The following is a 24,154-nucleotide window of genomic DNA, read 5'->3' on the forward strand; positions in this document are numbered from 1 at the left end:
GCTCGTGACCCGGGACAAACTTCTGGCTGCGGCGCAGCCCTCACATAGTCACCCTCCCGGAAGCCAGGCATAGAGCAGAACACGCGGCTGGGGAAAAGAGGGAGAGGAGGAGGGTGGAAGCGGTGTCGCCGCTCCTCTCCGCGCGGGTGACGCCGCACCGGCGGTGGCGGCGGCGGCGGTAGCGGCCGCCCCCAGTCGAGCTCCCTCCCGGAGGCGCCGCGGCCGCGGAGCGCCGGGGCGCGGGCCGGCGGGGCTGGGCGCTCACGCCCTCTAGCGGGCCGCGGCGGCGCCGGGCGGCCGTGACGTGGGCGCTCCCTTCAGCCGGCCTGCGGGGCACCGCCAGTCAGTCGCGGAGCAAGAGCCCCGCGCAGAGCCGGCGCGGGCTCGGCCATCGGCGCACCGCCGCCCCTGGGGCTGGGCTCGCGGCTGCGGGCGCAGAGGCGGCGGTCAGGACGCGCGCGCCCAGCGCCACGGCCACGGCCGGCGCCAGCGGCTCGGGTCCCGAGCACGGGAAGGAGAGCGGCGGCGGGTGCAGGCGCCGGAACGGAGGGCGGATTTTGGCTCCGCGGGCGCGCCCTCCGCTCCCTCTCGCAGCCGCGCCAGACGCCGAGTGGGGCAGGCGGCAGGGGAAGAGGAGCCAGGACCCTCTCCCCCGGCCTCTGGAGCTGCCGGAGTTCGGACTTCTGCAACTGTTGACACTTTGGGGCTCCGGTTCTGTTTTTGGCTGTTTACCTTTCTCTTCTGGCTGCCTGGAAACCCAAGCTCCCGTCCGCCCTCCGCCCTCGCGCGCCCACCCAGCGCCGCCTGGGAGCGGCCCGGCGCGCACTCGGCAACATGAGGAGACTTGGGACATGCCTGGCGACTTTGGCCGGACTTTTGCTAACTGCGGCAGGGGAGACGTTTTCAGGTAGGTGGGACCGTTTGTGCCGCCGCCGGGGACGCGAGGGCCGGAGTGGGGGCCCGGGACGCCGGCAGCTCCCAGGCCTGGAGAGCCCGAGGCGGGCAGCGGGTCCGGGGCGGGGGCGCGGCGGGCCCGGCACAGCTGCTGTCCGTTAGCCGGCGCTGGAGAAGGGGCCGGTGGGGAGGGCGGGCACCGGCAACTCGGGCGGCAGGAGCCGGCGAGCCCCGAGCACTAGCCTCAAAGCCCGAACCCTCGTTTCGCCCCCGCACCCCGCGGCCTGGCCTCGTGCTTGGGGCGGACCGCTGCCACTCCGAGTTCCCGGCCGGCTCCTAGAGGAACAGCAGAAAACTTTGCTTGAAGTTCGGCGCGGCAGCCCCGGGCCGCCGGGCGTGGGCGCTGAGCGATCCCTACGACCCGGAGCAGCGGCCAGGCCGGGTCGCCGGTGCCCGGCTGCGCTCGCGGCGATCGTCCAGACCCTGCAGCAGCTCCGGTGGTAGCGTTCGCCCGGCGCCCTGCCCTTCCTGCCGCCGCCCCCAGCCCCTCGCGGCCGGCGACCCCGGCTTATTGAGACGGTCGCGCGGCGGCTTCAAAGAGCCTGGGCGGGCGTTTCTCGTCGGTCCCAGCGGGAGGACCCGGCAGCCCAGGAGGGAGCGTCCAGGCTCCCAGGCCCCGGGCCAACGCGGCCTTGCGCTCTCCGGGCCCCACCTACCCGCCCTCGGTCCCCAGCGGAGCGCTGCGGCCAGTGGCAACTTGTTAACCCAGCCCCGGCGCCCGGGGTCCCAGGTGGGAAGGAGAGGGACTGTGCGTGCAAGTGTGTGTGTGTGTGTGTGCGTGTGCGCTCACCCGCGCGCGCGTGTCTAGTAACGCGGGCGGGGGCGTGCCGAGCCGGGAGGAGCCCCTCGCGGAGAGGACCTGTAGACCCCAGGGGTGGGGGTCAGGCGTGGGCCCAATGCCGCACAGTGTTACAGGGGTTACCTCTAGATTGTCATCAGTACCTGGAGCACACATGTGGACGCACGGCAGACGCGTGCACATTTGCACACTTTTTCATATATATTTGTTTCAATAAGGTCCACGTATAATGGTGGACCTGGGCTTCTTGTTTTTAATATAATAAAACCCCCAGTAATTTGGCCGTAAACTTGGGTTGCAAAACACGTTTCTATGTTTATTAGGGAGGAATGAGTAAGTTGGACCTTTAAAAATTTTTTTTGGTGAAGGGGTTTTTCACTGACGGTAAAATGCATATTCTAAACATTGGAGATGTTTGGCTGTCTGGTCTCTGGAAACATAAATTTTTACTTTCTTGGAGTCCTCGGTGCACATAGATAGGCACAGATGCCTGTGTCCTGTGTGTTGCTGAGCTCCAGGACCCTTGACCGCAGTTGGCCGCAAAGATGAAAATGAGATTGTGGTTGGCAGTTTGCTCTGTACTGTGAAATGCAAACTGTCAACTTCAATAAAGAAATACCCTTTCCCTAAGTCTAATATTTCCTTAACTGTCTGGTAATTGCACGTGCTCCAGAGGACTTAAAACGATACACTGCTGCCTGATATAAAATTGATGCAAATTTTGGCCTTCATTCTTTCTTATTAGCAAATTATGGAGTCAACTCACCAGTTTTAGAGCCTTGTAACTCGTTAGTGTTAGAAGCCAAATATGAGGGCCTTAGTGATGGTTTTCTCTTTATTAAGATTCATAACTCCCTGGCGGAGATTTGTTTAAAGTTAAGCCTGTCAAGTAGCGTTTGGATGGATTTTTAAGTTGTGTGCAAGGGGATGGTAACAAATATATATGTAGCTTATTTAAAGCATCAGTCCTTTTATCATTAAAAAGGATTTCAGCATTAGGTAGTACTGACCTGTGTCCTTGTGAAGGCTGATTTAAACTGTCAAACCCAAAGAGACTTTTACTAAAATTTAGCCGTATTTTTTTCTTTCAGAGGAAATACATCATCCTCTTTGTTATTATACCATTAACTGGGGTGTGCTTTCTGAGTTATCCTAGTGTGTTAGTGGGCAAAGGGGGAATGAAGCGCGGTATCCGAGAGATTATGTTGAAATGTTGAAATTGTAAATATTTGAAGTTGGCAAATTTTGTGTATGCAACGATCAGATATGTTGCCGTGCATTATGTTTTTTCTCTCCACTTTACATTTTAGATAGTGTAGGTGTGGGGCTCCTAATGCTTTGGAAAAGTCAGTTTCTCTGTGTATGTTGGGAAAGTTATGAGTGACATTGATACTTCTTTTTAGGATTCTTCTGGAATGTTATAATAATTGGCTGCTTCTCACCTGACACACCTGCTGTGATAATCAATTTAGGGATAGAGGAGATAGATTGTAAGCTCCTTGAAGGCTAAGTTAATATTTTTTTCCTTCTTGGTTCCCCATAAAACACTTAGCATGAAGTCTTAGGTTTAACAGGCAAGCACAGTTTGTTGAATAAAATGCTGATGTGAATGCTGATCATTTGCAAGTATTCACATTGTACAAGAATTAAACTGATACAGAAGGGAGGGAGAGGGATGATTGTAGGAAGTTAGACTTGGCTGGCATTTCCCTGACTTTGAAATGAACATTTTTCACAAGGGGTTCTCCTTAGGCCACCCAATGGCCGAAATCATGAGATTTTATGTGATCAGTGTGTTTTTTTTGTGCGACTGAGATTTATACACATGGGACTTTGCTCTTCCTCTTCTGCAGTGCTCTCAATCTCCTGTCCTCTTTGGGAAGGGTTTGGAATTTATATGGTTATTAATTAATCATTTCTGGAGATGGACTATAGGGAGTTTGGATTCCAGAGATCAGAAATGGAATGCTAAACTTACTAGAAGAAAAAAAGAATTCAGTTTGTGGTTCACGTGGACTTTATTTACTATAAACATTCCATTTTAAAAATTGTTTTCCATCTTTACAATTTCTAATTTGTTAATATTCTGGGAATTTCTAATGCCAGTATTCTTATTGGAGGCTCACTTTCTGCCTTCTAGGCTTTTAATGGTCATTAAAAATAACTTTTGTGAAAAGGAATCGAGTCAGAGTCAAGGAAGTGAAATCATTTTACTTTTGTTTGAAATTCTCTTTTCCATGGTGAGAAGCCAAATAGCTGGCAAGTCATTCCTCTTTGACCCAAATTCTTAAAAGCTGGGTTGTAATATATATTATACAACAAAGTGTTTAGTTTTACATTATAATAGATCTGATGTGTTAAGTTCTCTTAAGCAAACTGGTTTGCAGAGATAGAAATACAAACAGGTTTGGCCCTTTGTTTCTTCCACAGTATTTGGAATAAATTAAACCTTAATATAACCTTGTGAATTTGGGATTCTTGTGGAAAAAAATTATTTAAAAAATACTTTTAAGGGTATTTGTGGGAAAACAGGCAACATTGGAATGAAGTCTATAGTTTAGTTAGTAGTACTGTACCAGTGTTTAATTTCTTAATTTTGGAAATTCTACGAGGGTTATGTCAGATGTAAATGTTAGGGAAAGGTGGGTAAAGCTTGAAATCTATATATTTTTTGCAACTTTTCTGTTAAGTCTAAATTACTTTAAAATACAAAATATTAAAGTACCCTTTACAAAAAGTGGGAATAGATTTATTTAGCAATGTGATTTATTTTTCTTTTTCAGGTAACAATAGTTATGACATTTTACATTTTTATGGTGCTTTAACTAGATTGATAATTCATATGATGAAAATACTTCAAATTTAAATCAGTGAGCATGAAAGAAATATGCCAAGAAATTACTGTAACATTTTTAGTGTTATGTGTATGTAGGGAAGTATTTATTGCTTGAGCGTAATAAATTGTTCTGATCTAGAAAATTACAGGCTTTAGTCTCTCATGTTTCCAAAGGGTTTTTATGCAGTTTTTTGGGAGTGAATTTTACTTACATATTGTGATATATGGGTAAGTGTGTATATAACTTGAGTAATTCTAAAAGAACTTTCCTTAATAAACAAGTAATCTGATTTATGCCTTCAAATTAAATAAACCATGTATGAAAGAAGCATAGCCTTTAGTTTTGGCAAAAGTTGGTTTTAAAATTTAAGTATTTTCTGTTTCAATTATATAGAAGTTATTTGAATTTTTCCATGATAGTTCTGTAACAATTATAGTACATTCTAGGAACTGATAGGTTTTATGTGTCTGTTTGGTAGAGGAACTGTTTTGAATTAAGTATGGCTTCCTTTCAGTTTTTGTTTAGGATTTATTAAGTTTTCTACAATGAGCATGTATCAATTAAATATTGCAAGATATAGTTTTCAGCTAGGGGTCAGGCATGTTAATAAGTAGTTACGTGTTTCTTTTTGGCAGTATAACATTTTTCTTAAGGGTGGTGTCTACCACACCATGCTCTTTAGTTTCATTCTGAGATTCTTCTCTTTGAAAACCAACTTTCCCACAAACTTTCTTAAGTTTCATATCTTAGTTATTATCTTTATGAATATAACACATTAATAAGTTTATTTTGTAAGTGGGAAAAGGGTTAATGACTAATGTGTTTCAGATTCACTAGTGAAACATTTAAAAAGATGCAAAATCATATAAACCTCCCATCCTAAGAGGATGCAGTTTCTCGGGTTCCCAAAATACTGCTAAAATACTGCTGTGGTTGCAGTTTAGTCCTCAGGAAGGCTGAGCTTACTCTGTAGCTCTGAAAAACTCAACAGAGAAAAATAAGTAGGGCTGGTGTTGGGTGGGGAGCAGGAAAGCTTTAGTCACCAACCTTGGGAGTCTGTAGTACCTCCACCGTGGAGTGGAAGTGTGTGAGAGGCGAATCAAAGAACACAGGCATGAGAAGAACAGTGTTATGCCTCAGGCATCCGTGATGTGGGTTCTGGAGGTCCTAGCAGAGGAGGGTCACTGCACTTATGCTCTCTTTGCTCTTAAGGATGGAACCTATGGAAAAGAAAGGGGAAGTAATCAAATGAGTGACACGTGGGCACGTAGGTCATGCTGACATCTTGCACGTTAGTGGCTTTAGGTGGCCTTGGGGAGGGCCTGGGGGTATTGAGCCCCTGTTGATGGCAAGCTGTGTTCACACCTGTGCTTCTTAAAATTTAGTGTGCCCAAGGATCCCCTGGAGTGGCCCTTCCCTCTGTTGATTTCTCGGGCAGAGCTGTGGTGATTCTGGAGTGGAAGGTTCATGGAGGGTCTCACAGCATCCCCAGGGAATCCTGGTTTGTGGCCACAGTTTGAGAAATGTTGATCTAAAAAAGTAGTTCTGAAAGTGTCCTTGGACCAGCGGCATAAGCATCACTTGCCTCCCCCCCGCCCCCCCCCCCCCCCCCCCCCGACCTACTGAATCTGAAACTGGTGGAGGGGTGAGGGGGGACGGGCCACTGTCTGTGTTCGAACAGGCCCTCGAGGGCATTCTGATGCTCCAAGAACTATTTTTCTGAAAGAACTGGGATCCTCATCCTGCATGATCAGCCTCCCTTGATAAGAGTTGAAAGAGAACCAGGGGTGAAAATAGACTTCACATTCGTGCACTTATTAGCCTCCTGATGAACACAGCCAAAATTACGAACAGGCCGATGTGCCTGTGCTACAACTCTCAGCCTGTTAGGTGAAACCGCCAGTGTGACATTTCAAATAATAAGTCTTACCTGGGGAAGATACTGGATCCAGCCAGGTGTAAAACTTAAATAGAAAAAGTTTCCTGTAATTTTACTTACCACAACATAAAGTTTTAATTAAATTTTGCAGTAATGATTAGCCTTTGGAAATTTCTCTGGGTGGGTATTGTGTATAGAAGATACTTGTTTTGTTGTAGTAAGTGCATAGCCCAGTGTGCCTACAGAATAATGCCTTTAGGTCAAGTAAATATCGAGCATTTACTGTTTGTAAAGCCCCTTTATAGGGGAGCATTGAGGTGGTAGTGGGCAAAGATAAGAAAGATACAGTTACGATGCTTTGTCCGTTTATTAAAAGTTTCAAAATCCACTGACAAAGAAACAAGGACTTTGTTAGGACAGAAGTGGAAATTAATGTACAAGAAATTTGGCATTTTAATGTGGAAATGTGAAACTTTGCCTTTGGAAATGAACTCAACTTCCTGATGGAAAATAAAAAGTTTTCATTATTCATCTCTTTAGCGTACTGCTGGTGCATATCCTAAAAGAGAGCCTTGTATTTCTGTTATCCACAAAAGAGAGTCATTGCCATCTCTGTCATGTAACACCCCAGGTAAATAAAAGCGATTGTGAGGTTATTGAACAGATTTATCCTGAAAACATTGTCACCAGCCTTTCAGAGAATCAAGTCACAGAGTGTTTCCCACAAGGCAGGCTGGTTTCCGTAGTGTAGTGGTTATCACGTTCGCCTAACATAAGGCAGGCTGGCCTGCTTCCTGCTCCTCCTGCGGCGATCCGTAGCTGAGCACTAGGTGTAGCTGCATCCTTAAGCCCACCTGTCTGAGCCAGGGGAGGCCCGGCCTTACCCACCGAAGGCTTCCAGCGCTCACAGCCAAGGGAAGGCATGCTGTGCAGTGCACCTTCATCTGCTTGTCCACCTGGCTGACTTTTCTCCGTAAAATTAAACTCTTTAGTGGAAGTTGTAGTTCTCATAGTCACCATTTTTCATTGGTTGTAGTTCAGCACTGACCCAAAGACAACTTTAACTTTCTCGTTTTCCTTCTTTTTTTCTGTGTCTGTTGCTGCTATTCTATATATAGCAGTGGAGCTAGAAGAAGTAGTATATATCTGCCAACTAAGTAAGAGTTCATGTTAACCTTTGGGCCCTTCTCCATCAGGCCTTTTGGCGAGAGGCCAGAGAAGACAGTGGGATGGAGAGCCACGGGCAGGTGTGTGGCGTCGGTGGGAAGCCGCTCGTGTACTGTGCTTACATCTGCAAGAGATGACTTCTGGGGCATGGTCAATTTAGGTATATCATTCAGGAAGTCATTACAGTTAGCATTGGAAATCTGATGCCATTAATTTTCCTGCTTAAAACAGAGAAGATGAATGTGTCATTAAAAACTTTTTATCTGAAACCCAAGTGTTGGAAGGAAGGGGAGGGAGAGGACCTGATGGAAGGCAGTGTCACTCACTTTGTATCTGGGGTTGTTGGGGAGGGCTGTGACCTGGAAGTCACAGAGGGCAGTGACCCAGCATGTGAGGGAGAGGATGCATAAGAGCAGACTTTTCAGGCACTTGTCAAAACAGATGTGTTTTTGGAATCTCCCTTGGAGGAAAAGGCCACCGTTTAACAGACTGATTTATTTCAGAATACAACAGTCTAAGCAGAAGCAAAGCATTTACTTTTTATGGGCTGCAAAGCATAAAACCTTATAGAGCATCAGTTTGTTTTCAGATGGGTGAATATTCATTTTGATCTCATTCCTATTCAGTATGCAGAAAGCAGATTTATTGCATACAAGGGGAAGAATGTGTTTTAGTTTGCATTACTGTGGAAGTCAGAGGCCCCATTCCCTCTCCCCAGCTTCCAGCTGTGGAATCCACTGCAGGTTCACAGGTAGGCTTCTGACAGCAGGAGGCAGGGAATTGGACCACACCTTGTTTGTAGTCTGTGTTTGATGGATCCTGTTTGATCTCTCTTCTCAGTTGGAGTATTTTGAGGTACTTTAAATCATGTCCCAACCACATGCTTGAAATGAACTCATTGTATACTCTCTGGACGCAAAAGTATAAAGTGGCCTAAAGCATTACTTTTATAATAAATACTTGATGGGGTGCCTGGGTGGTTCAGCTGGTTAAGCTCCCAACTCTTGATTTAGGCTCAGGTCATGATCTCAGGGCTGTGAAATCCAGCCCTGCATTGGGCTCCATGGGTGTGGAGCCTACTTAATTCAGAGAAAGGGGAACCCTCTTACACTGTTGGTGGGAATGAAAACTGGTGCAGCCACTCAGGGAAACAGTATGGAGGTTCCTCACAAGGTTAAAAATAGAGCTACCTTATGGGGATTAACATAACAATAAAAAAATTAAAAAAAAAATAGAGCTACCTTATGACCCAGCAATTACACTACTAGGTATTTATTCAAAGGATACAAACATAGTGATTCGAAGGGGCACATGCACCCCAATGTTCACAATAGCCACAATATGGAAAGAGCCCAGGTGTCCATTAACAAATGAATGGCTAAAGATACACACACACACACACACACACACACACACACACACACACACACACACACAATATGGAGTATTACTCAGCCATCAAAAAGAATGAAATCTTGCCATTTGTCATGACGTGGATGGGACTAGAGGGTATTATGCTAAGTGAAATAAATCAGAGAAAGACAAATACCATATGATCTCACTCATATTTGGAATTTAAGTAACAAAACTGATGAACATAGGGGAAGGGGAGGAAAAATAAGACAGAAAGAGGCAAACCATAAGAGACTCTTAACTCTAGGGAAAAAACTGAGGGTTGCTGGAGGGGAGGTGGGTGGGGGGGATGGGGTAACTGGGTGATGGGCATTAAGGAGGACACTTGATGAAATGACCACTGGGTGTTATATGCAACTGATGAAATGCTACCCCTGAAACTAATATGTTAACTAGCCTGAATTTAAATAATAATAACAAATAATTGAAAGTGTTTTGACATTGAAATAAATGATTCCATAAGGAGGAAAAAGAAAGATTCTCTTCTTCTCTCCTTCCCTCCCCCTCCTCCCTCTCTTAAAAAAAAATAAATACTGATGATATATAAAATAAAAATCAAATCACTGGGCAATGTATAGTGTGTATTATTTACTTAATATATTTGTTGAATGAATGCAGAAGTGAAGTTCCCTTGGGGAGGAAAAATATCAAAGTACTTATGCTTACTGCTTTTTTTTTTTTTTTTTCTATTAAGTTTGACTTCTTAAAGTATCTGGAATAATGTAAATAATAGGCCTAGGCTGTAGGTTTTGTGCTTGGTACCCTTAGCAACTTAGCATGTAGATATTTAGTTGCTAAATTTAAAGGAAAAAGCATTATCTTTTGTTACTTAAACATATCAAAGTAAGCCTGTGATTTTATCATGTATAATAGAAATGTATTAATCAGTTATGTTATAAAGCAAAATTTTGCTAAAAATGGAATTTATCATGTGGTAGGTTTATCATGACTCTAGGGGCTTTGATTTTAGTCACTGATAAATTAAAAGAACTATGGCATCACCGGTAAGAAGGTTCCATAACAGGCAGTAATATATATTATCTCTTTTGGGTTTATTTCTGATTCAGAATGAAATTAATTATACCTACACAGAGCTCTTACATGAACTTCTGGCTCATCTTTAGTAGAGCCGGCGCACTCTAGTGCCTTTTTCATTCAGTATGGTAGACAGTCAAGTGATGAAACTTCAGAAAAGGAGATTACTTTGAGAACAGTCTCATCAACTATGTTCTCTACTTCTTTGACTCTTGAAATCTAGACCACTGAATAGGGTGTGGAATCTTCACGGCTATCCACGGGCATTATGTCCTGTGTATATGTGATGGGGGTTCTTGTCCTATTTCTCTTGTCAGTTAACATGTTCATCCCATTTGCATGCCTTTTTAGGGAACCCCTCCTCTCTTTTCTTCCAGTGCTGCTTGGTGGGCCGGGAGCCACTGTGCAAGCTTATTGAGAGTCCTGTGTTGCTGACCCTCGGAAGGTTGGGGGGGTGGTTTGCCCAGTCACGGACTTGGACAGCTGGAGGATGTTAAGGCTCTGACGTCAACTCTGGGTTCCCCGGGGTTTGGAAAGAAGGACAGAGGCCCCCTGGGCAGATCAGGTGTTCCTGATTTTGCAGCAAGGCTTCTGAATAGCCTCATGGCCTTGGGTATGTTATTTAATTTCTCTGAACCTGAGTTTTCTTTTCTGGAAAAGTACCTTGCAAGATTATTATAAAGACTAACCAATGCCGTGACGTTAAGAGGCCTCTTGAGGTGACAGGGTTGTGTCTGTTCGGTCATGAGGAAAAGAGGGGATTGCCAGTTCTGTGGCCAGTGTGAGCCCACTGTTCTTGTAAGTCAGAAAGAGTCGATACTGACAGTTTCATATGGTTCAAGCTAATAGGTTCCCTTTCTGGGTCCAAGGTGTTGATAGTTGTGGTGCCTGGAGGCTGTAGAAGTGATATTTATGTTGATGTGGTTGTACACATATATATATGTTATAAATACATGGCCAATATTATGTTTTAAAAGAAAAATAAACCTGAAAATGGCAAAATGATCCCCTCAGAATTGGCACCATGGAAAGCCAGCACTACTCAGTAGCATGGAAGGTGGTGTTACCCAGGTGTATTAAAGTCATGTGAGGCTCCAGGCCTCACATTCCTGGCCCCATAGACCCACTGGGTCAGAATCTCTGGAAGGGGCCACAGAAACTGGTCAGGAAACATCCAGATAATCTCAATGCTTGTAAAAGTTGAAAGACTGTTAGTAAGAAAGTCGCTGTGGCTCAGAGACCAGGCCCTTTGGAGAACTTATCACATCTTCTCTGATTAGTGTTAAGAAAGCATCCAAAGATCATCACATGGATTTTTAGACCAAATTATTAACTGACCAAAGGGTATTTCTTTTATGAAGCAGAGGCTTTCTTGTGTCAGAAGAGAGAGTGAATTATGAAACAAGGCACTTTATAGAAACTTGGCTGTTTTGTACCCATCTTTTAACTTGGTGACCTCTAGTAATAGTGTTATCAGTCTGGAATTTTTAGGATATAATAAAAGAATAAAGACATTTCAGGGTAAGCAGAACATGATGACTTTAGATCTTCAAATTTGTAGCTCTGAGCCACATTTTGAGATGACTCATTCATAGAAGAGGATGAGACAAGATGGCATTGGGAGTAATATTTTCCAGTACTTACTCCTTTATCTCCTGTTCATTGAAACATGGACACTGTAGAATCATTGGTCTTCGGGGCCCCATAAGGGGGCCATTGGCATTTTGATTGTAGTAGTTCCTAAAAGACTCACAAACCTCCAAATGGGCATACCAGTCTGTTAACGCACTTGAAATTTCCACCAGCTCATCATTTTGACCAAGGAAGAAAGATGCTTGTTGAAATGTCATGTCTGGGAGAGGTGGCTCATTAAGTTGTCTTAATATGACATCCTCAACTAGCTGTCACCTTGATAAGTTGACATATCCTTAGATGTCAGATTTCTTACTCATAAAAATGAAGACATTCGATTCAAGGATCTATAAGGTCTCTCCAATCACTTGAAGAGTATGAGGATTGTCATCTTAGTTCATATTAATTTGTCAGAAGCATGGTGTTAAGAGAGTGAGATCTGGATCAATGGGTTATTTTTGGTAGATGAGGATGGGATAAATGTCTAGAACATTGGGTCCAATCTAAGAGAGTGCCTGATATAGCATGAAGTTACTTGTTAAAAGGAAGTCGAAGAGATGTCTGAGTGATTTTAGATGCTTCCCACATTTGCCAGAGGCTGCCTTTGCACAAATGAAGCTCACTCTTTTCCTCCATACTTGAGAATGTATTTGCCATTCATAGGTGCCACCAAAGGCTATGTGGCAACTAGGCTGAAGGCTGTGATTTTCTACTTAAATTGTGGCAACAGAGATAGGCTTTATTTCAGGGGGTTGGAATTGATAGTGGTAAGTGATAGCTATGCATTGAGCACTAATTATGTGTGAGGAACCATGCTGAGAGGATATGATATTTTCAAACCCGTTGCTGCACAGTAGCTAATAAAAGCTTGGCTGTGAGAATTGATGGAAGCTTTGGGAGGTGAAGCTGTCTCCATTTCTAACAAAGCCAGGTCATCTGAGTATGGGGAATGTGCACCATATATCTTACCTCCCCATACACACAGGTGCGGAGTTGCCTTTTCCTGATTTATGCTTTGATTTGATGCCATCCATCTGTATTGAGATGTGCTGTATGCAAAAGCATTTCAAAGTTAGTGTTGTGTCTGTTAGAAACATGTTGAGTGATGTTTCAGTACATGATATAGAATCTTTATAATGGCCAGTTGGGGAGATTTCCTTCTGGGTCTTAGTTCCAGGAACTATGGACTTAGTTTCTTCTTGTGGACAAAATGAATTGTATAACCTATCAAGTTTTCCTCTTTATGTTGGCTGTTAGAAAGCCAGATTCAAATTTGTGTTCTGTCATAGTAAGAACTTTTTTGAATGGAAAACCTCAGTCAAAGCTGGCCTTCATCAAACGAGGGCATTTGTTGGCTCTTGTAACAGAGAAGGCGGTGGGTAGGCACAGGTGGTCTCAGGGACTGAACACAGCCATTGGGGTTCAGAGTCGTCTTCTCTAAACATCTTTCCTCTTTTTTTGTGGTATTTCTGAGGGGTTGTAGGCTGAAGCCTCCACCTCCAAGCCCAGTGGGAAGAGAGATCCTATCCCCCAAAGGTACACACCACTTCTGCTAGTGGGCTCGCTGTGTCAGCTCGTATCACCTGCTTCCCTGTTAGCCTCCCGCTCTGCTCGACCCACCCACTGGACCAGGCATGTGGCCTGCCTACATGGACCACATGGAATAAGAGTGAGGAAATGGAGTTTTCTCCATGGACAAACAGCTTTTGTGACCGGTTGAGAGTGGTGACAGAAAATAAATGAGTTCCAAATCTTAACGTGAGTCAGTGTTCCCGATGCAACCTGTGTATGTGTGCATTTCTTTTACTTCCTAGTGACACCACAGAACACATTCAAAGCTCATTAAAAGTGAAGAACACAGGAGTAGGAAGATGGTAGGGAGGTTATTATAGTCTACTATAATACTTCTCCCACTTACTTTTTAAAGCATCAGAATATTTTCATTAAGTAAAATTTTACATAGGTGATAAAGCATAAAAGTCTTTGGGTTAAACAAAATTTTATGTGGGAAGATTAAAACAAAAGACTCTCCAAATTTGAAAACAAGGTATAATGGTTAGCTTTTGCTGTATAAGAAAGCTTCCCAAAACTTGGTGGCTTAAAACAACAACTATTTTCTATTTTTCATGTTTTATTGGTGGGGGGCGTCTGCTGATCTAAACTGGGATTGGCATACTTTATGTATATGTCTTTACTTAGCTGATCTTGGCTGGGGTCCCTTGATATTTTGGGGTTGGTCGGCCATAGGCTGCTGTAGGAGAGCGTTGCTGGGACAGCTGCTCTCTTCTCTGTGTACTTGGTCCTTCCCCAGCAGGCAGTTTCCAAAGACCGCAGAAATGTGCTAAGATTTATGCTTGGGAAGAGCACCTCATCACTTTCACCTTGTTCTTTTGGTCAGAGTCCACAGGGCCAGCCTAGAACAGGGGTAGGGAAATAGACCTCACCCCTTGGTGCGTGGGGCTGTAAGACCCCATTGTAAATAGTGTGGATACAAGGATAGGTGGAGAATTAGGCCCCACATAGGGTCTGCCAGGCCCCAGTGCCTGTGCTCTGAGATGCCTCTGCTTTGCAGAACATAGTTGGGAAATCACTGGCAGCATGAGAAAAGGGAATTTAAGATCGAAAGATCTGTATTCAAGGGTCCACCCTGATGCTGTCATCTGTTTAACCTCAGTGAGCTCAGTTCCTTATCTGTAATTAGGGTCATTCAATGGCATTCTGATTCATAGGTTTGCCTCAGAGATCAAATATGATAATGGGCTGTATAAAAAGAAACTTTTACAAACTGTTGTACCTCTGGGTGTATTCTGAAGGTGATTATAGCCCGATGAAGTCCGGATTCTCATCCTGGCAGTGTCATTATCAGTCGTGAAAGTCAGGTTGCCTCTTGGAGCCAGTTTCTTTATCTGTAAAGAGGGGTTGATGTCTGCCTCCTTGGTTATCCTATGGAAAACATAGTGCCCCATCTGTAAGAGCTGCTGTCATTGTTCTTAGAGCCCTATGACCGCAGAATAACCTTGAGTCATTGCCTTGTGTGTTTCCTTTCTGCAAACCCCAGAGGGTGTGGGCCCCCCCCCCCCCCCGCCTTAGATTTTCTTCCATTTGTAATCCAACTCATAAACTTGCTGCTATTTCCTCTGGCTTCCCAAGGGCAAGGGCAAAGGAAATATGAACATCATATGCTACCTACGTGTGGGTCCTTTACATGGTATTTACTACTAAAGCAGTCCTATAAGGTGAAAATGGTAGCACTGTCATTTTATGGTTTATGAAACTGAGGCCCCAAGACATTTTAAGTGTTGTACAGATAGTAGGCAGAGCACTTTGTGGACCCCAAAGTGCTCTGTTCCTCCAGTGCCTCTTAAGCCCAAAGCCTGTGCTCCTGTCCCCACCTGTTGGGCCCAAAGCACATGCCATCATTTCCAAATGTGCTTAATTGATTTGGTGCAATTTCTCATTTTGATGGTAAACACAGTTGTAAAGTTGGCTTAGCTCGCAGGGCACTATAGCTATTTGCTGTTTTACAGCTCTCTGAAATAGTAAATTAGAAGGAAAAGTACTTAGCTTCTAAGTAACTTGAATGAAATTAATTGATTAGAGACATTATCCATATCTTTTCACCAGCAGAGGAGGGCAGAATGTTGTCTTCTCTGGGGTTTCAGATCCTCTGAATTACGTTTTTATAATTTCTTGTGTTTAACATCTGGATATCTGATTGTGGGGAGAAGTGTAAAATCCTTTGTTAATCTCTTCCCTGTGTGTGTTAGTGGTCTCTGGGGCCAAGTGCTACTGAGGTCAGCGACTGGTTCTTTTTAGACCTGTCCCTTCAGGTGGAGGTGGGCTGGCCGCTGGAGATTGATGTTAATTACCTTCTGTAGAACAAATTGCATTTTCATTTTGAGATTGGACAAAGACAAAGGAAGCAAGTAGATCCAGATGAAGGATTTAAAACAATCTGGTGAGTTGGGTCTTATTGTAGTCACCATGGGAAAGAACTATTTGGTCTATAATAGTTTACAATGATGATGTGCTTTGCTTCAATCACCTTTTTTTTTTTTTTTTTTTTTTTTTACAACATCATTAGGGACAATTACACCAAAATAAAGGAGAATAAGTAAATATTAAGAGAATATTAGCATCTTTCACGGTGATTTTAAAAAAATATGGATTTAGATTTTTTTTTGCCAAAATCACTTAAGAGATGATGATCATTGTCAACAGATGCATATTTATTTTATTTTATTCTTATTTTGGAAAGATCTCTGAGCAGCTGGAAATAAAATGAGGTGGTTCGTTCATTGTTAAGGATGAGGGAGATCCTGGGAATGGACCTTGGGGTTCTCATGTTTGCTTCTGCTCGCCTGTGGCCTGTGATTTGGGCTGGGTCTCCTCATTGTGACTCAGGTCACAGAAGAATACAATGGATATTAAAATAACTACTTAAAGGGCCTAAAAAGATTGCAAGGATCAGATGAAATAATTTAAAAACCTGCTTTCTCTGCCGTGAAGACCTGGCCACGGTGAGCTGCCTTTACCAAGGCACACCCTCGGTTGGCTTGGCTTCCCAGAGCTTCAGTGGAGTTGGGAAGTTCTGCAGAGCTAACCTGTGTTCCTCCTCCTGCTGGGCCTGCTTTTAGTGAAAATGAAAATGCCACCTGCACCAGGTGATTGTTCTCGGTCTCTTTATACGTAGGAAATTGCTATCAAGTTGGCATTTTTTTTCTTTCTCTTGGGAAGCTCTCTGAATGCATATTGTTTCTTCCTTGCTGGATCCAAGGTTATTCTTTCATGCTTCAGTTCTATAGATTAAAATCGAACACAGAGGTGAGAAATCCTCAATAATTGGAGGAATAGTCAAGAGGTGTTTGCAGGGCATATTCTTTCCCAAAGCATAAATAACATAAATCATTACCCAGGACTGAGGGTGAAATGAGGCAGGAGAAGTCCTCCTGCCATAGTGAAGGGCTGTGGCTTCTGTGGCCGAGGACTCGTGGATGAACTCTGTGGTGAGGCCCTGGGGGTGGGGATGTGCTGGGTACTGAGGAGATGAGGGTTGGCTCACAGGAGCTTACACAGGTAAGCTGAAGGCCGGCCTGGCAAGGGAGCTTGCAGCTGAGTCTGTAGGAAGGAAGAACCTCGAGGGAGGGTGCTCCAGTGGTCAGCTCATAGGGTGTGGGATTGCAGCTTGCCAGTGGAAATAAGGCACTGCCCAGGAGGCCTGTGGGCACTAGTCAGGGTACTGTTCAGAGGGAAGGGAGAGGAGAGACCTTAAAAAAAGTGTTTTGAGTTGTTTTTTTTTTCCTCTCTTAAAATGGGATACCTCCTAAGCAAGTGAAGTGTTTTTTTCAAGATTTTATTTATTTATTTGACACAGAGATAGAGTGCACAAGCAGGGGCAGTGGCAGGCAGAGGGAGATGCAGACTCCCCGCAGGGCAGGGAGCCCAATGCGGTACTCGATCCCAGGACCCCAGAATCTGGACCTGAGCCGAAGGCAGTCGCTTAACCAACTGAGCCACCCAGGCGCCCATGAATTTTTTTTTTTTTAATTGAAGTATAATTGACATACGCTATTTCGTTAGTTTCAGGTGTACAATGTGTAGTGATTCGACATTTATATACATCATGAAATGATCATAGTAAGTCTGGTTATCATCAGCAAATGAGTTTTTGAGGTAGTGGTCATCTACTTAGAGTAGATGCAGAAGGGAAGAGGCCTGGGAAATTGGAAAGAGGAACAAACTTTTCATGTTTTTTTTTTTTCTCTCTCTTTTAATTAGAGATCATATTGTTGGTGACTTGGCATTTTTCCCTTCTGTCTCCATGAAGTAGATCTTAATTGCTGTTGTATTTAAGGATGAGTTTATATAAGAGGGGAATTTGGCCAGAAGTTGCAAAAGTGTGGGGTGTTAGGGAAGGTTCAGGAATCAAAAATTTGGCTTCTCTTTTATTCTCATGCCTGATATCATGGTCCTAGGCTTTCTCTTTTTTTTTCTTTTCCTTTGTTCCCATCCTCATCTTCATCTCACAGAGTATGTGGATTAAGACAGTGGTGAATTAAGCAGGTATCTGTGTCCCACTGGACCATCACCACTCTTACCATATTAGAATTATCAGAGACAGATCCTTGGCATCCTGTTTCTCCTCTGAAGGGTAGGAGATCAGTGGATAGGAAGCAAATATTGATAGAAATAGAAATGGTAAGTGGAAGTGTAACCACTACCATGTCTGTGTCAGGCACTGGTTGGTGCTTTTATCTAATTAGCACAACAGTACTTCAGGGTAGGAGTATTACAATAGAACAAAAGGATAAGTAATGCTCACTGAATACTTACAATGTCTAGGCATTATTTTATGTGATTTTTTAATATGTATTACCTGATTTAATACTGATAACCACCTAAGTGACCCTAACCATTTTATAAGCCAGGAAATAAGCTCAGACAAGTGGCAAGAGCAAAGCTAAGGTTTTTACTTGATCAGCCTGAACCTGAAGCCACTAAGCCACAGTACCTGCCAGTTCTTTGTATCAGACACAGAAGCACTCTACACACACCATGAGCTTGACGTGCTTCTATTTCAAGACCCAGGGTGGGTGGATGGATGCTCCAGATGTAGAGGGCACGAACAGAGGAGAATGCCGACTCTTGGGACACTTAGGCTGGTCTTTTTATTTTGGAGGATGACTCAACCCAGAGTCAGCGGATGGGTTTACTCATTTTGGAGACTATGTTTTAACATAACCAACAAAACTGTTAGAGTCAGGAACAAAATAAGGGATAGATACTGCTTCATGAGATCTTGCTCTAGAGAAATGGTTTTCCTGAGCCAGGGGCCAATGCTTGTAAGTTCTAAGATCTGTTGGCCATTGGCAGATAGTCTTCTAGTCTTCTGACTTATGGTTGTGTATCCAAAGAATTTTTAAAAAATTGGGACACTTCCTTGAACACTGATAAGTTCACATGTGAAATTTTGCATCGTAAATTTATACAATTGAGAAGGAGGGAATTTATGCTCTACAGTAAATATTGACATTTTAAGATAAAACTTGCAACAATTTTTAAAGGCATCCTTCAGAAACAACATCCAAATACCAAAGAGATTCGATTCTCTCCATTGTCCATTTAAAAATACATGAACAAGCTTGTATTTAATTGAGAGAAATTTTACATGCTTAATTTTTCTTCTTGAACTGCTATTTACATTTTATTTCCCCATAGAATCTTATCCTGTTACAACATGTTTAAGCTTGAGAGTCTTTTAGTGATTACTTATCAAACTTCTCTGCAACAAAAATGTGTATAAATTGAGATTTTAATTCTGTCTTTAATTTTATGGGACCGTAAAGCAGTAAGTGCTAAATTTTATCTAGTTGAATTACCAAATTATGTGTATACAATTGAATCATGGTTAAAATTTATTGGAATAGTATTTCCGATATCAGCTGCACTTTAGAAAAATTAGTTCATGTATCTGTGGATAGACCTTAGGACATTACTTACTGCTCAACGGGGTTAAACCCAAATTCTATTTCCATGTTTCATTTTTATAAATCTGTGTTGAGAAATTTGTTCATATAAATAGGTAGACAGGACTAGGGAATTTTTGTCATACCAGTGCCACTTTGAATTCTTTTCAAGTTACATGCCAAGATTCGTATTGAGTTCTAGTATTAGAAATTATTTGTAATGACCAGTGTGATAGTTTCATTCTTAAAAATGCTCAGAGCCAAAAATTGGAAACCGACTAGTTTGTAAAGACTTTGCTGTCCAGTCATGCAGTTTCTCGTTTGCTGGGGAGTAACCCAAGCAGACTGTGTAAACCAAAGTTCATTAATGCCTGTTAATTACACCTGTTATTTTTAACTTAAAGTTACCTTGTTTAACCCAGAAATACAGAAATATCCAGAAATTGTGAAAACAAAAATATTAATTTTAATATACTTTAAATATACATCTATATACATATTTTTCAAACCTTGGAGTTGAAGGTTTAGGCTAGTCACTGAATGAAAAATATCTATTGTATGATTTAGTTAGCATAGCAGTCCTCATCAAAGCTGTCAGTCACATCAGCTTTACTTTCTATGAGAAAAGGTCTAACTTAGTTTTTAATTTCAAATAAGTGTTAATTTGCATTTTGAGGAAAAATTTTAAAAAAAGTGAAAAGAAATGATATGGCAGATTATTAAAAGCAGGTTAGTTAAGTTTAAAATGATGCAGATGTAATGGAATTAATTATATTAAGTATAAGTTCCTTAAACCATGGCAAATTTATTCTGTTTCTCATTAATTTATAGGAATGTTTAAATATAAGCACCTAAAATTCTGAGGTATTATAAAGTGAGGATTATAATGAAAAAGCATGCTATTTTTCTGTAAATATGTGAATGTATGTGTTGAATTCTGGTGTTTGACTTCTGGGAATAATTAAATAATAATCATGGACATACTTTCAGAAATAACTATCAGTTTCTAAAGACAGCAGAATCCAGTTTTTCCCATGTCTTTAACAAAAGAGCCGTATGTGCTACTCAAAATAAACTGGCACAGCAGCAGATTGTTTGTTAACACGAGGTAGCACATTTTTGTTAACATGAGGTAGAAAATATTAAATATTTTACAAGATGAGGGTTGATTTTCATTGGACATTTTTGTTAACATGAGGTAGAAAATATTGAATATTTTATAACATGAAAAGACTTTACAAGACTTTCACTGGACCAATTCATAAATGAATGTTTGATAAAGTGGATTTTAATTATATTACTGGAAAATGCACACTGAATCTAAACTAAATCTCATGTATTTTTATTTGTGAATTTCTCCTGTATAATTTGAAAATTTTGGAAAGCATTGCAATTCTGTTTAAAAGAATCAGTGTCAGGAACATACACACTTTCAGTTGCTTGAAGGTTCTTTTATTTCCAGCTAATACCATGTTGTGAGTGTGAGTTTATATGCTAAAAAAGAATTATTACATTTAGGTACATTTAAAGGTAATGTTTTTGCATTTAATATTTACTGATGTCACCCTTTTTATAATTTCACCAATTCTTCAGCTGTGAAATGAGTTCTTTACGGTCAAGGGAAGGAAGATGTGTGGTTGTTAACTTGTCTAATATATCTGATTTTATAACATTCCACAAGGGCTAAAATATTCTATCTCTAGTACATTGTTTTACCCTTAAATGAAATATGGATATGACAGAGAAAGACATGAAACCCCACAGTGAGTGTCTGGTGTTTGATTAATCATTAAAGAATGCTTCCTTGAGAGCAGTAGCTCACATTGTGTCTTTGATTCCATGGACGTTTTACACTGGAGAGGTGCACCTTCCTTTTGTAAGGTGTGAGGTCTGTTGAGAAAGGGCAGACAGGAAAGGCAAAGCTATCTGAAGCTAGGATGGAAATCGGTGCCCTTTCCCCTGTAGGTGCTGTGCATCCCTTAATGTTCCTGTGGCTGCAGAGGTCTCCTGCTTTGTGGCTCTGTTGAGACTTGTACACCAACCATGGAACTGATGGGGCAGGCCCCTATGGCTAGGAGTCTGTAGCCTTTTTCTTTCCAGACAGAGACCTAATTTAAAAAAAAAAAAAAAAGTTAATTTTTTAGAGCAGTTATAGGTTCCCAGCAAAATTATTAAGAGGAAGGTACCAGAGATTTCCCATATGTCCCAGCCCCCACACAGGCATAGTCTCCCTCATTATCAACATCCCCCACCATTTGGAACCTTGGTTACAATCGATAAACCTGTCCTGACACATCATTATCACTCAAAGTCCAGAGTGTACATTAGAGTTCCCTCTTAGTGTTGTACAGTCTGCGGGTTTGGACAAATGTATAATGACATCTGTCCACCATTGTAGTGTCATACGGAATATTTTCACTGCCCCCAAAATTTCTCTATGCTCAGCCTGTTTAACTCTCCCCTCTCCCCAACACGAAAAGGCAGAAACCAAGCCGGTGACCTCTGGTTTATAATAACTCAATTCTGGTCTTGACTTAGTCTGTGACTTTGGCAGGTATTTTCTGCCTCTCTGCCTCAACTACCCCTTCTGAAGTCGAAACAGATCATTATGACTTAAAATAATTTAGATGTTAGGACTTTGGTTTTTGAGTCATTAATAATTACATGAAAACCAAATGATGGAATAAACTCCTCATTTGCCCTGAAAGAATCAATTTGACCTGAAAGAATCTTGCAAAAGAAAAAAAAAATCGTTTCCCATTCTGTAACTAAATCTTCCAGACAATTGGCACTTCCCAGTTGAATTCTCACCTTGTGTCCAGGAAGCAGACAAGAAGCACAGAAAGCTGTGGAGACGCTTCAAACAGCCTGTGCGTCTCCAAGGCACTTTATTATTTGAGGTTTCCTCTTATACTCAGTGTGGTCTTTCTCATGATTTCTTTAATGGAAATGGGTGGCAATTATCTTACTACATGGATCTTGAAGCACAGGTTAAATGGTTGTTGAGGCCTCAGAGCCAGAGCTCAGGTTCCCCGTGAGTTCTAAAGCGAGGCAAACAATCTTTTGTAATGTACTACTTAGGAAAATGATGAGGCACATTATCCCTTTACTAATCATTCAGTCAAATTTCTCCTTTAAATTTCTTTCAGATAATACAAGATCAGCATCTTGTAAGCATTTTAGCAATTTTCATACACAAGAATACTTATAATGTGATTTGAGTGGGACTGAAAAAGATGGCAAGATGGTGGGTTATCCACGGTCAATCCATTGGCCTGTGGTTGTTTCCAGAGTGATGGATCCTCTGAAGTAGAGTGTACACACCTGGAGTGTGGAAAGATGATGCATTGGGATGGAAAAAAGATGGGGCTTTATTAAAATATAATAAATCTATACTAAGGAAATACAAGTGGACATGTACAGAAAAATCCCCTGCAAGCATATTCACTAAGGCATTTTCTACAGTAGTGAAAAATGGGAAAAACTTGAATATCCAACAATAGGGAGTGGGTTAAGTCAGAGTATCTTCATGTAATAGAATGCCATACAGCCACCAAAAATCATGACAAGGAATATTTAAGGATGTCAGATGATCACAATATAGTGATATGGGACAAAAACAGGTGACAAAATCGTGTATAGGAGAATGCCAATCTTATTTAATGATTTTAAAATGTTTAGTAAAAAACTCTGTGGAAGGGGTGCCTGGGTGGCTCAGTCGTTAAGCGTCTGTCTTCAGCTCGGGTCATGATCCCGGGGTCCTGGGATCGAGCCCCGCATCGGGCTCCCTGTTCAGGTGGAGGCCTGCTTCTCCCTCTCCCACTCCCCCTGCTTGTGTTCCCTCTCTCGCTGTGTCTCTCTCTGTCAAATAAATAAATAAAATCTTAAAAAAAAAAACTCTATGGAAATGTATAAAATACAAGCCAAAATATTAATAGTAGTTATTTCTGGATAGTGGACTTACTGATATTTTTGCTTTCTTTTAACTTTTCTGCATTTGCCAGATTTCCTTCTATGTGTTCATATATCCATCTTACAATGAAAGTGACTTAAAGTAGTTATTATGTAAGAGTTGAATCTACTGAGTATTTAACCCAATAAAGAACTGTGATGATTTTGTGAGTATGAACTGGCAGAGTGGTGATCAACCCCCACTTTTAGAAACCAAACAGGAAAAGAGGAAAAATCTCAGATGGCACAATTTACCTCCATTTTTCTTTGCTCTGAAAGGTATAAAGCACAAAACATAGAAATGTAGATGTGAAAACATGTGCACCACAGTGTGATTTTTTTTTTTTTTTTTTTTTAAACAGATTGTACCCTTAGCCAGTTGTCTTCTAATCCTCATTTGGCTGGCTTTTCCTCTGGAATTGTTTCTTTGTAGAGTGTTAATGGATTGGTTAATTTGTGAGCAACACTCCTAATTGTATTAAATCTCTGCAACCTTATTAAGCATTTGTGTGGAATTAGATCAGAGAGCTTAGGGGAGCAGTGTGCCAGTGGTTGGAGGGAGGGAGGGAGGGAGGGTTGAGGGAGGCTAACAAGTGTGTCTGTGCTCTAATTGAGCACCCCCCCCCAAAAAATAAAACAACACAGATTGAAAACCCCACTGCTAAACGTTCGGAAGTATTCTAAAGCACATGAAACCGTTTGCTTGCTGTATTTTTAAACACCAGTAATGACACAGAGAGAGAGAGACAGACAGACAGACAGACAGACATACTGAGAGAGGGAGAGCCAACTTGTTTTTCTTTAGGTCTCTTAGGATTTACTTTATTTGGGGGAAAAGGAATGAGCAAGAATTAACAAAGATCTCAGGTGAGCTAGATTTTAATTCTGGTGGCCTGTGTTTATATTTAGACACCAGGCTACAGGTATATTTGTGCTTGAGAAACAATGTCAGAAAACATAATTGGACCATGCCTATTTTGAAAACTAAAGCTAACAGACTGAAATATACTGATTTTTAAAA

At 42.1% G+C, this 24,154-nt stretch overlaps 1 protein-coding gene across 1 annotated transcript in view; it reads left to right on the forward strand.

Moving 5' to 3' along the window:
- The first annotated feature begins 256 nt into the window (after positions 1-256).
- PTPRM (protein tyrosine phosphatase receptor type M) overlaps positions 257-24,154 on the forward strand; it is a 777,319-nt gene continuing 753,421 nt past the window's right edge. Inside the window, exon 1 of the mRNA XM_036100805.2 lies at positions 257-907. Within this exon, the coding sequence (XP_035956698.2) occupies positions 835-907 (73 nt within the window). The 5' untranslated portion in view covers positions 257-834. The remainder of the gene's footprint in view (positions 908-24,154) is intronic.

Source organism: Halichoerus grypus, chromosome 13 (assembly GCF_964656455.1).
Source record: "Halichoerus grypus chromosome 13, mHalGry1.hap1.1, whole genome shotgun sequence".
In the NCBI taxonomy this organism is placed as follows: Eukaryota; Metazoa; Chordata; class Mammalia; order Carnivora; family Phocidae; genus Halichoerus; species Halichoerus grypus.